The sequence below is a fragment of the Leucopleurus acutus genome (genome assembly GCF_964270905.1).
Source record: "Leucopleurus acutus genome assembly, chromosome: Y".
In the NCBI taxonomy this organism is placed as follows: Eukaryota; Metazoa; Chordata; class Mammalia; order Artiodactyla; family Delphinidae; genus Leucopleurus; species Leucopleurus acutus.
The window spans coordinates 9,573,730-9,587,939 of record NC_139164.1 but is presented as its reverse complement, the minus strand read 5'-3'; the positions used below and the strand labels follow the sequence as shown (position 1 = coordinate 9,587,939).

At 35.1% G+C, this 14,210-nt stretch overlaps 1 protein-coding gene across 4 annotated transcripts in view; it reads right to left on the bottom strand.

Moving 5' to 3' along the window:
- Positions 1-3,419: 3,419 nt before the first annotated feature.
- The window catches only part of LOC309978913 (zinc finger X-chromosomal protein-like), a 61,580-nt gene continuing 50,789 nt past the window's right edge, over positions 3,420-14,210 (bottom strand). For all 4 annotated transcript variants that reach the window (XM_082865589.1, XM_082865587.1, XM_082865590.1 and 1 more), the window contains 5 exons: positions 9,542-9,691; positions 9,185-9,325; positions 8,657-8,812; positions 8,031-8,171; positions 3,420-7,132 (listed from right to left, as the gene is read on the bottom strand). In XM_082865589.1, coding sequence (XP_082721715.1) covers positions 5,949-7,132; positions 8,031-8,171; positions 8,657-8,812; positions 9,185-9,325; positions 9,542-9,691 — 1,772 coding nt within the window. In that variant the 3' untranslated portion in view covers positions 3,420-5,948. The remainder of the gene's footprint in view (positions 7,133-8,030; positions 8,172-8,656; positions 8,813-9,184; positions 9,326-9,541; positions 9,692-14,210) is intronic.

Below are 14,210 nucleotides of genomic sequence, written 5' to 3'. Positions count from 1 at the left end.
TGGTTATTGCAAAGTTACTTTCCTTTAGGAGCCGGCAGAGGGTATATCTAGCAGATTATCTAACCAGTGCTGATCAGGTGATTCCTAATTGACTGGTTTAAGACTCCACTTCTGGGAGAGCAGAAGCTGTAATTAACTTAAACCTCTATTTGGGGCTTAGCATAAGCCACTGCATTTTGGACCTATTGTCTAGTTTTTAACAACTCAAAAACTGCTACAAGATACAAAGGACATTATATATTGACAGAAGGGTTAATCGATAATCAGATATGAAGATATGACAATCAGATACACACCAAATAAAAAAAAAAGGAAACAATTTATATGAAATACATATAGACAGAACTGAATGAGAAACAGCTCTCCAATAAAGACTTCAGGCTCACATTCAAAAATGGATAAAAACACCAGAAAAAAAGATGAAACAAGGAATGGAGGAACTGAACACTCTATAAACAGAATACTGATTCCAAGAGCTAACTACACCTTTCCCTCAAATGCACATGGAAAATTCTCCAGTGTAGACTATACATTAGGCCATAAAACAAGTCTAAGTAATTTTTTTTAAAAGTTGAATTCATATAAAGTATCTTTTCAACCACAATGGAATGAAGCCAGAAATCAGTAACACAAGAAAAACTGGAAAATTTACAAAAACATGGAAATTAAATGACATAGTATTAAACAAGCAATGGGTCAAAGAAAAAAAAAATCACTAATGAAATTAGGGAAAAAAACCTTAAGTCAAATGAAAATGAATACAATAAACCAAAACTTAAAAGATGCAGAGAAAACCATTCCCAGAGGGAAATCTATAAACACCTACATTAAAAATAAGAATCTTTCATAAATAAACTGTTTAAACCTTAAAGTACTGTGTTTTAGTATAGCAAAACTAAACACAATGCAAGAAGGAAAAAAACAATGAAGGTTAGTGCAGAAATGAATGAAACAGAAAAATAACAGAATTAACAAAACCAAAAGCCATGCTTTGAAAAAAATTGATGAAACATTAGGTAGACTAAGAAAGCTAGAAAAAAACATTAAGTTACCTAAATCAGTAATGAAGGTAGGGACATTACTACTGATGCTTACACAGAAAAAAAGAAGTTAAAATACATTAATATTATCAAAAATTCAACACCAGCAATTTAGACAACCTAGATGAAATGGAGAAATTCCTGGAAATGCATAAATTACCAGAACTTAAGAAGAAATAAAATAAATACAATAAACAAGTGAATATAACAACAAAGCACTCTCACAGATACAGAGAAAAAAATTAGTGGTTACCAGTGGGGAGAGGGAAGGGGGGAAGGGCATGATAGGGGTAGGGGTTTAGAAGGTATAAACTATTATGTATAAAATAAGCTACAAGGATATATTGTATAACACAAGGAATACAGCCAATATTTTATTAACTATAAATGGAGTATAACGTTTAAAAATTGTGAATCGCTTAAACTGTACACCTGTAAGAATTAACACCAATAATAGTAAAAATATTCCCCAAATACAGAATACTTCCAAACTCATTCTACGAAATGACATTATCTGATACCAAATCCAGAAAAAGGCGTTATAAGAAAACTACAGACCAATATTCCTGATGAATATTGATGAAAAAATCCTCAACAAAATATGAGTAAATCTTAAGCACTACTGAAGTGTATACTTAAAGATGTTAAATTTTGTTACGTGTATTTTTACAAGAACAAAATAGGTTGCTAGGTCCTATGCAGTTTCTGATGTAGTGCGTATATAGTGCACCCAAAAATCTGTATTTCAAACACGTTTCCAAGTAATGCTGATACTAGACATCCTTGGCCCAAAGTTCAAAACCCACTATTCTGAAATAGCACATCCTTAAGATACTGACTGGTCATGCTTTTCCTTATATAACCTACCATTTGTGGGAAATAAAGGAAATCAGTGAAACGAAGATTCCAGAGAACAGGGGTATAAATGATCTGAGTAGGGGGTATCACAGACTTGGTTAGGTGTTATTTATAAGGCATTCTATTATAAATGAGTTATTCAGTTGAGTTGCAGTTGTCTTGTCTGACTTATGACTAGTCAGAGTGACATTCACCATATTCTCTTAATATTTAACTCAAACTTTTATTATTTACTGTTTGAACTATTAGGCAAACACATATTCCTATACAGTTGAAGAAGTGCAGAATCTTTATCTTTAAAAATCTAAGATTTTTGGAACTAAATAAAGGTGATTGTAACACAACACTGTCAATGTTTAAAGGCCACTAATTTTACCCTTTTAGACAGTGACTTTTATGTTACATCAGTTTTCTCAATAAAAATCTGAATATCTCAATCTTTTTAACTCCTATTGACTAAATGCTTTTGACTCCCTAAAATTATGTTTTTATGTGCCATCGAATCCCAATGTCATGGTATTACGAGGTGGAGTCTTTAGGAGGTGATTAGGTCATGGGGGTAGAGCCCTCACAAGTGGGAACAGTGCCTCACTATTCCCTCCCTCACTCCTTCCACCATGTGAAGACACAACCAGAAGCTGGCAGTCTATGAACTAGAAAAGTGGCACTTACCACCCACTGAATAAGTTAGTGCCTTGACCTTGGACTTCCCGGCCTCTGGAACTGTGAGAAATACTGAATGGTTAAGACAACTCCTGATAACTTTTATCTAATTTTTACTATGACAATAACCTGTTCTACAGTATGTTAGTGTCTGTAACAGACCTCCAAACTGGGCACAAAAGGGTAACTCAAGGACAGAGTCTTTTGCTATGAAAACAGTAATAACCATCATTGATTGCTGTGGTCTTATACTGAAATGAACTTTACGTGGTCTAAAACAACCACTTTATACATGGGACATTTATCTCAGAAGTAGTTGCAGATGGAAAACGACAAATGTTTTGTAAAGATAAAAGAAAAAAGTGTATTTCAAGGACATGCTAATCAAAAGGACTTACCAATTAGCTTTTTTTTTTTTTTTTCCTCTTGCTGTTGTGGCCTCCCCCGTTGCGGAGCACGGGATCTGGACGCGCAGGCTCAGTGGCCATGGCTCATGGGCCCAGCCGCTCCGTAGCATGTGGGATCTTCCCGGACCGGGGCACGAACCCGTTTCCCTGCATCGGCAGGTGGACTCTCAACCACTGCGCCACCAGGGAAGCCCCCAATTAGCTCTTAACTACTCTAAAATATTACGTGCTAACTCACAGGATGAACATTTCCAACCAAGTCAAAAAAATGAAGCACAATTAAACATTTTGCATTCATTCCACTTCTATACAGAATGAATTAAGAAATGGGGAAACAAAAATAGTCCACTGTATTATGTTTACTAGATTTAAGAAAGCTGCACTTTTTTTTTCTCAGGAAAGTGTTAACTTTGTACTAGTATCAAATAGACTAAACACTGATTATCAGGAAAATAGTCTGATTTTTATTTTTGCATGTTACTCTCAAGTACACATTTACAATAGTGTCACATTCTTCTATATGAATTTCTTATTAAGTATTTTACTTTAAGTATTTTACAATGTGTACAAAGGAGGGAACATACAATATCTGACAGGTTATTTCAACAAAACAATAACTTATGTTCTTCTAAAAATTGGTACCTCTTTAAACACTAAACTGAAACATATACTTTTTTAGCTTTGCTAATCAAATTGTTTTAAGAATTAAAACAACCTCAATTAATATCAGTACATAACAGTAAGTACAATTTCATTTTTTCTTTATAAAGGCAAATGTTTTATATTAACTTGACCAAATCCTTAATACCTTTTAAAGGTCTCAATATTGCGCTTAAAAACAAAACAACTGTTTATGACTCCAGAATGTGAGAAATATGATGTAAAGTGTTGTTCTTTATCTTTCAGTGTATTTTTAAAATAAAATTAATTATTTATCTATATTAATTTTACAGAATGTTTTAAAATTCTTAAATGTAAACTTTCATTAAACGTTTCCTTTTATGTTACTTCAGGGAATAACAAATTTGAGGGAGATTTAAAAGATACTCACATACAAAAATAAGAGTTTTCCAGAACAGGTCAACAGATGGACAATAAAACAGATGGGGACATATATGAGGGCCAAGAAGGCAGAGGTTCCAAAATCCATCTTGTGGCTGTGGCTGGCATTAGGTTTAAATTCCTATATACCTAAATCACTTGATTTAGAACGAGATTAAATTAATCTAGCCTTGAGTGGCTGTGAAAAACCCCAAATGCTTAGATTTCTAACTGTATTAATATAACTTCTGAATATGAATGGCACAGAGAAAGGTAAAACCTCTACAGGAGTAGAAGAAAGCACCATAATGAAGTTGTAAGGTACCTACCACAAGGGAAGAAAAATTTCTAATCTCCCACAGTGTGCCAGTATATATGTGCCAATAGCTAATTTGAGCAACCTAAAACGTGTTTCCTTTTCTCCAAAATTTGTATTAACACAACCAAATTCTAATTAACTGAATTCATTTTATATCTATGTTTATGACTCACTAACTGCTTAAAATATTTCAACTCTCAAATAAAAAACAAAACTGTGAAAGAATTTATATTTCAAATAAAGCCTTACATTTTATTATGTACTTTAAATACAACTTCTGTCTTCTAATAAAAGGCAACTTGAGTATTAAATATTTTTCAAGTTTGCTAACTGCCTAAGAAATAAAAACGCAGGCTGAGCTTGTCAAGTTTAATTTGCACACATTCTCTAGTATATACAGCCACCGCTTCCTTACTCTCTGCCTTATTTTGTGAGAAGACAGGTTCTTTACAGGCTTCTCGGTCTGAACAGAGAGATTAATATCTACTGGTACTCATTAGGTTTTCAGAAATTTTTAAGGTATGAAGATAAACCTGTATGAAAGCATTCTATCTAGAAATACCATTAACTTCTCTTTTCCAATTACCAAAGATTTTTACAAGATAATACTTCACTTTATAAAAATATTAGTGTCCTTATGTTTTTCCTAATTCTTCAGCTAAATTTTGATCCTTCTGAATAAAAAGTTGGCAAAAATGCTCCTTCATACATCTGTGGATCTTTCAGTTCATTGTACATTTAATACTTTTCATCATAGACTTAGAATTTGGGATTGTGTGTTTAAGTATGTAAAATAAGCAACATACAGGCACATATAAAATTTAGGGTACCTTGCAAAATCATATGAGCCACATTTCTCTCTAAAAAATTCCAAAACTTAGTTCACAATAAGTCTCATTTACAGAACATAACTATTCTAAAACAAAGGAGTACAGACAGAAGAATGAAAAACAGGAAAAAGCAAAACCTTTCAATACCACTTCTAAAAGTGTGCTATGCTGGCAAAAAATGTAAACACTACAAAGAAAGTAAAAAGAAGCATATTTTGCCTGTTAAACAGAATGAAAACTAAGCACAAACTTAGCCAATATACTATATTCAATGTTGAGGCTCAAATGCAAAGTTTCACGGTCATGTGATTTGAAAATGTTAAGCTAGACAAGTAAATGACTCATGTTATAATTAGAACTGACAGTAAAATCTCCCATTTATATTCCAGATGTTTCTATTTAATGCAAAGAATTTGTGGGGGAAAAACGAGTCAAAATGATTACTTTTAGAGTTACTAAATCATGTTTTTATCTTTAATGGTCTTAGAAGAGTACCATCAAGGTGAATAAAGTAAATACTTAAATAGTTAAAACTTCTAAGATGGAAAAATTCAATACAGAATCAGGGATTATTTTATTGAAAGCAACTTGTTTGTTGCTACTTTTCCTCATTAAACAAACTAAATAGGATTCAGAACACTACTGAATAAAATGTAAAGGTAACGAGAAGGAATAATCCTATCTGTACACAGTATAAATCAATGTACAGTACTGTATGTGAACAAAACTGATCGACTTTAAAATTGGCTTTTAAAAGCCAACATCTCTACAGAAGTCTGTGAAAGTATTGTTAGGGCAGGCCAACTTCTTTATGATGTCGCATTATGTGCTGGTTCTTTTCTGAAGGTCTTCGGAACCCTTTCTTGCAGTACTCACAACGGTGGGGATAGTCTTTCGTATGAATGGAGATAACGTGCCGTTTAAAGCCTGAGGCATCTGTAGTGCTATACTCACAGTACTCACACTGATATACTTTTCTACCACTGTGCGTCTTCATATGCTTTTTAAGCTCATTCTGTTGCCTAAATCCCTTTCTACATCTCTTACACCTAAATGGAAGATCTTTTGTGTGAACTGAGAGGATATGGCGACTCAGAACGAATGGATCTGCAATCTTAAAGTCACAATGTCTACACTGGTGCATTTTTTTACCCTTGTGGGCAGCCACATGTTTCTTCAGTTCTGAAGGCCTATGAAAGCCTTTATCACACATATCACACTTATGGGGATAGTCCTTTGTGTGAACTGAAATTACATGTCGTTTCAAATCACTTGAGTTCGAACTCTTGTGGTCACAATGCAAACACTGGTGAGTTTTGCTTTCTTGGTGGATAAGAGCATGTTGCTGCACCTCTTTGGTATCTGAGAAAGTCAGAAGACAACTGTCACACTTGAATGGCATCTCTTTACTATGCTTAGTTTTTACATGAGTTTTCAAATTAGAAGAGTCTGCAGACCTATATTCACAGTACTGGCATTGGTACGGCTTCTCCCCAGTATGGATTCGCATGTGCTTTTTGAGCTCTGACGGGTGACGAAAACCTTTACCACACTCCACACATATATGAGGAAAGTTCTTGCTGTGTACTGCCAAAAGGTGGCGATTCAATAACCCTTGTTCAGCTGTCTCGTATTCACAGAATTTACACTTGTGCATTTTGTTAGCTCCTTTTTCCTTATGCACCATTTTGTGAGTAAACAAAGCCCCAGCGTGAGAGAAATGCTTCCCACACTCATCGCATTCAATGGCCTTCTCCGCCTTGCTGGTCAGCTTGTGGCTCTCCAGGTGGTTGTGAAAACTTATCTTCTTGTTGGTAGTGTAATCACAGTCAGTACAGTGGTACTTCTTCTTGGTGAGGTGTTCAGGGTGGTTTTTCATGTGCCTTTTCAAAAACCCTCTCGACTTAAACTTTTTCCCACAAATCATACAAGGATAGACAGTCAAGGGATGTCCATCAGGGCCAATAATTATTGCTAAGAAAGGAAAAGAAAGGAGCATGAGTGATCAATCCAAGTTCTGTTTTGGTCTCTTCAAGCATTTAAAGTGTGTGTTCTGAACACTGTTTATAAGTACCTATATTACTTTAACATACCTTTTATTGTTTTTCAACAAAAGATATAGAAACCTAGTAATAAAGAGAACCTGGTCCAGAAACCTCATTATGACTGTACCAATCTTATTCCTAGTTTAAAATATATAAAGTAGCAATTTAAAGCCATATAAATTTAGATATCTAGAGAAAATCATTCATAAAGCTCAACATTTCAGCTTTTATTATGTCAAGCCAAACTGACATTAACTTAAAGTTCAACCAGACCTATAAAAAAATCTAATATGCAAATCATTATACAAGATATACAAAAAAGGAATATATGAATGAACAACTGACGTATCTGTCCTGCTCCTCTCTGAATGATGCCTCATGCTGACAGAAACAGATCCCTTTTTTTTGGCCAAGCCATGCAGCATGTGAGATCTTAGTTCCCCGACCAGGGGTCGAACCCTTGTGCCCTGCACTGGGAGTGAGGAGTCTTAACCACTGGACTGCCAGGGAAGTCCCTAGAATTTTTTCAGTTTTTTCATTTAAAGTTAACTGACATAATATTTTAGTAATCTTTTTTTGCATTTCCACTAAAATAACCTGATATTTTTATTTTTCCTGAAATAGGTTCTGATCCAAAATCTATTTTTTATCCAAGGAAATCATTCATGAATATCAGTGAATTCTTAAAATTATATTTTCAAATTCAATACACAAAAGCTACTGTATTCTAGCAGCTAAAATGCCATCATAACACCTCTGGGGATACATACTAGTTTCAACTGAGAGCTTGCAGAGCACGCTGCACTGTGGAACTCGTGTGCCCTCACCTGTTTGGTACTGCCTGGAATCAGGTCTTCTCCTTTTCTTTGGTTTTTGTTTAGCCAGTCTGCCAAGTCCAGCAGACTCATCTATGTGCAAGAGGGCACTTGCAGTACCATTCCGGTTTTCAATTCCATCAGAATTATTACCTAACAATATGCATTAAAAAACAAAATTATACAGTATTATAAATTATAAAGAATTAAGGATTCTTTATAAACTACAACAATGAAAAGCCATGATACTCATGAATGACAGAAATTCCCTTTCTAGGTACTAGGCTTTACTGGGCTTACTTATATACAAGACTGTAGGAAATGCCTAGCTTCCAAATATAGCATCATTTTCCCCCATGAATTCTCTCGTTCTCACTCAAAGGTCATGAGCCACATATACTAAAGATTAAAAAATTTGAGCTTGAAAGTCTACATACTTCTTAAATATAGGCACGAAAAAAATTCCTGTTAAAGGTAAAGGCAAAGGCAAAAGGTAGACTATATCATCTTCCTGTTTTTACTTAAATCACTACACTGGTACGTCATATTGCTGAAACTTAAGACCCTAGAAACATGTTTTTCAATAATAAATTCATGTTCAAGAACCATGCAATCCTTCAAGCTGCAACATGACATACCATAAGCTGCTGCCCATGCTATTGGCATGAATGTTTTGATTTCATTGTTATCCATTTGCTGTTCATGCACTGCAGCAGCGGCTGCTGCTGCAACAGCAGCATCCTCCTCTCCTACAATCACTTCCATATAAACTTCGTCTGCAATTTCTGCAACATCTGAGTAGAAAATCAACAGAAGCACTTTTGTGACCAAGTTTACAGATCAGACAGGGAAGATATTTTTATTTCAATTTTGTTATTAAACAGAAAGGAGGTTCAAATGTTACATACCTAGAATATTACTTTCCCATAGTAAATACACTATAAATATTTATTCAATGAATCATCACTTTCTTGGCTTTCACCATAATTTGCTTACAAAATGACATCCTGAGCATACATCAAGAGTCACTGATATTCTTCTTTGGAATACAGCAGTACAATAATGTCTTCTTAGTGCTGCTTATTTTCTTCAAATACTGGTGCTTTAAAAAATTTAAAGCCTATAGAAACATAAAATTCTCTCCCACAAAAAGGCCACCTACTTACTTAAATCTTCATCTTGCTGAGAGTCGTTAACAGTCATGTAAACCATCTTTTCCCTTGGCACACGAATACTGCTATTCTGATCAAGTAGTTCAACTCCACGATCATTCTCAGGCTCACTCTCCACAATGTCTACAGTGCCACCTATCAGAGAAGATGAAGGCTCCAAGAATTTATGTGAAGACTTCATTTCCACCTGTTTCACTTACTACATTTTACATACTTTTCTACTGTTATATTGGAACCCTCCTAAAAGTTATCTTCAGAAAAGATTACAACATTCTCAGTCTAAACCACCAAAAAGTAATTAGGCTGAAGTGTTTGATCAGGATGTATAATATGCTGAAGGTTTCCTCTTACCTAAGTCATCCTCTCCAGGGTCAGCTTTAAAAATGTACACCTTGATGACTTCAGGGCAAGTGCCATCCACTTTACAAGGATCCATTTCCGACTCTGCATCCATGGTCATTCCAGAGGAACCGTCGTGTTCTATTTTGCCAGCATCATCCACTAAAAAGGCAGGAAACACATTACATAGTAATAGATGCTTAAATAAAATATTACCATTTTCAAAACTCCTTTTTTACAAACATAATCTCTAACCTGACTCATGTAAAACTGGATGATTCTACCCAGAAAGCAGAAGATTCAATGAATACATTTTGAAAATTTTCTAAAAGCAGATGAGATATAAAGGTAAAAATTATTTTACTTAAACTGCTGGTAACCTAGGAAACTAACAAAAGTAATGAAATGATATACCTTACCTTTGGATATAGTTATATGCATAAGGTAAAAGCAGTATTATATTTTCGAAAATCTTGTGGGAAATGTCCTAGTAGTAAAATCAGCAAGCACTAAATTTAATATAAATGCTTTATCGGTGTTATCTCATGTTCACTACTCCTGAATACTGTTTGATCTTATGTTTCTATTAGAATTGAATTAAAAAAAAAAAAACGAAGTATGATTTTCAAAAACGTATATTACAATGGTCAATGTAAACATCAAACTGTTTCATGTAAAACCACATACTTACAGACATGGTATATATACGTGCACATAACAAACACACAGATACTTGAGTTCATAAAAGTAATCATTCTGGGTCATTGCTTACAAATGCAGCAAATCTATACTTAAACATACTCTTATAGACCTTAATGAAGGTACGGTGTTTTACATTTTTGGGGAAAAAAACCCCAAAATCCTTATTTAACAATAGAGGCTCTCATGGTTCCCAATAGTAGAGATTCAGGGAATACAGAACAAACATTTCATATTTTAAACTTCATAACAGAAGAAAAAAAATTTGTACAGTATTATGTTTAGGATTTGGAAAATTAACAAAAGTAAAAAAAAACAATGTCTCAAAGAAACATATTCTGAATTGTAATAATACCAAAAATATAATTCCCAAATAATATATCCTTTCGTGCACTGCTATCTCTGGCACAAAAGAAAGTTTGGCAAAGACTGATAAAAACTTAGTACTATTCAACTCATCACTGACGCTGTGTGCATTAGAGAAAGATTGAAGGAATGTTCTCTCTGCTCTAGACACAACAAGTGGTCTGTTTGGCAGAGCTGAAGACCAAGCAGAGAGAAGCAGAACCAAAGTCCAGAGAAGACTTCAATTTAGCTTGTCTTCAATACTGCCATCAAGCCTTTTCATTTCCTTTTTGCTTCTGGTGCTCCTCTGCTAGACGTATTTCATTATCCTTTTCGTTGAACGATTATATTTTATTCAATTCAACAATGAATCACAACTATAAGTGCGACTTTGGGCTAGATACCAGAGATACAAATAAAATACGAAAAAGTCATGGACTCAAGAAGTTTGTATTCTAGTAGGAAAACAGATGATGAACAGATGATTTGATTATTTTAAAATGTGATATAGCTACCATTTAAGAGATTACCTACCTAGTAACTAAATACTTAAGGAGGGAGGTTTTAAAGTACTGCCAAAATTTTAAAGGACAGGAAACCTATGTTAATGAAAGTTGAATGATTTATCTGAGATCACACAGGTAATGACCTAAGCCAGAATACAAAACCTAATCCATGTGACTCATAGCTAACATTCATCAACTTTTAGGTATTTTAAGAATTCTATGAGATTTAAGGTGATTTTTTTGAAAAATCCATAAACGGTATAATTAACAAAAGGTGGTTTTTCCATGAGTAGCGATCAGATGAGTAAGTTCATGACTCAAGCACAACTCAAATAAGGCCATGGTGATAGTTTTGACCACTATGTAATTTTATGTCTTAAATTCCTAACACTGGCTTAGAAAGACAGAATTCAGCTTTTGATATCTTTAAAATAACTTCTCCAAATTCCCCATCATGTTCTCTATAAGATCTAAAAATTTCATTTGTCTAATCAAATTCTTACATAGAATTATAGAATATTCTTACGTAGAATATTCAGATAAATTAAGTATCTCCCAAGTGAAAATACAACACTTTAGTTTCTTATTACAAATCAAGACCATCCCCATCCCCAATAAATTACTTAACATAAAACTGCTTTCAAACAGCATCCTGAAATATTTTTACCAATGTGCAAACCCTACTATGGCACACAGAATAACACAACACACATACGAAGTCAAGGAGGAACATCTACACTGGTTTATAGTAACCCAGAGGTCACTGATATTCTCGATGAAAAGTGTTTTAGTGAATGCTATATGGGGTCAGACAAAAGTGGGTGGAGAATTCTATATAGGATGTAAATTTCTTTAAGTTTAGTATAAAAAAGGAGAATAAAGAAGCAGTAATCAGAATGGGTTGCAGGATCAAGGAGATTACTGTTTGATAAAAATACTTAAGCCTGCTCAAAGTCTATAGGTAATAAAGAAAGTGAGAGGCTGGAATTAAGAGGGCATGGTGAATCTGCTGGATCAAGACCTCAGAAGGAAAGGGAGAAGACGAAACTAGGAGCAAAAATGAAGGCAGTTTCCTTATACAGGAGGGTAAACACTATTATTTTTGATACCCAGAAGCAAACAGCAATAGCAATGTAGCTAGCCTGTTTTGGGGGGACAGGAGCTAGAAATGCAGAAAACAAGAAAAAAAGTCCTGACTGGTGGTTTCAACCAGATATACACAAGAGGAGGCAAAGGACTCTGGTTTAAAAGTAAGAGAAAGGTAGACTGGGTTAAGAACTTGAGAAGTGAGGGAGAATGAGCTGGTACAGGATGAACCTAATGATATCAAGGGTCAAAAATCCCAGCTTGTTAAACTCTTGGCAATTATAAACAAATAACACACACACTCCCCTTCCCTAAACCCTGAATTTAACTAAAATATCTTTACAATATTTAATAAATACAGTTCGTGAGGAAAAAATAGGCATTATATCCTTAATTCTGGTCTGACGTGTAATAGCGTTTTTTTTGTTTGTTTGTTTGTTTTGCGATACGAGGGCCTCTCACCGTTGTGGCATCACCCGTTGCGGAGCACAGGCTCCGGACGCGCAGGCTCAGCGGCCATGGCTCATGGGACCAGCTGCTCCGCGGCATGTGGGATCTTCCCAGACCGGGGCACGAACCCGTGTCCCCTGCATCAGCAGGCGGACTCTCAACCACTGCGCCACCAGGGAAGCCCTAGCGGTTTTTTTAATGACATATCCAGCTGACTGACAATTAAAATTATGTTCTTAAAGGTGACTTTGGAATGTCAAACTGAGATAGGGGCTGGAGATCTCAGCAAACCAGGCAGGACAATCCAAAATAAATGTATAATTCTTTGGAGAACTAACCTCTAAGAACTTTGTAGATGAAGTTGCCCTCTTTTGGCAAGTTTATAAAAAGTCATTTTAAACAGGTACTGAAAAACCTAATGTCCTGTGTTTACAAATTCACACTAGATGTTTTTATAAATGTTAATCTGTAGGTAACCATAAAACTCTTGAGGACTGTAAAATCTAATAATTTTGGAATTGCAAAATGTCACATATTCACCTGCAGCTGTAAAAGATCCTTCTAGTTGCTTCTACGTTTTTAAAAATATGCAATAAAGGGAGTTCCCTGGGGACTTAGTGGTCAAAATTCTAGGCTCTAACCCCATCACCTAAAACTATCAATAGTTACAAGAATACTGTTCAGATACTTCTCTATGCATGTATACATGTAAAAGAATGGAAGAATGATCACAAATGTTTTAAATGAAAATTATAACGTTATTTATTTTTTTGCGGTCCGCGAGCCTCTCACTGTTGTGGCCTCTCCCATTGCGGAGCACAGGCTCTGGACGCACAGGCTCAGTGGCCATGGCTCACGGGCCTAGCCGCTCCGCGGCATGTGGGATCTTCCCCGACCGGGGCACAAACCCGCGTCCCCTGCATCGGCAGGCGGACTCTCAACCGCTGCGCCACCAGGGAAGCCCTATAACGTTATTTTTAAACAACAAATTCAACAATAAAGCCAATTTAATTTCACGTTCACCATTCTAGTCCCTTGAATATTCTCCCAATTCCTATGGCCCTCTCTCACTTCATCTGACCATTTGATTTGCAGAATCACACCCCTGCTGAATGTAACTTTTGTCTTTGCACCTATTATCTATGCAGCTACATCTGGATTTTTTTTAAAAATCACATAATTCTTATGGTTTCATTTTCAAATACATGACCATAAACTGTTGTGAATGGATTATATTTCACATTTTTTCCTCAAAACTCCAACACTACCTACCAATTGATTTTACTTCCTATTTCCCTAAGAACAAGTGAAACAACATTAAAAAAAATCCACTAAATTTGGCTCTACCCGCTTGACAACAACTAAATCCATAAATTCTATTTTTACTGTATGTTACCATAAACTATTTGTACTCCTCCTATTTAAAAGCAATCCCTCTGACTTGAGCACTAATTTATATTTTCTCTGTACTGTTCAACAATTATCTTTTACATCAATTTATCCATCATTTTCTACAGGAACATTCCTTTCAGCAAACAACTAAGCTTTCTCTCTGTAAAACAGCAACAATGATAAAACCACCTTATCTTGATCCC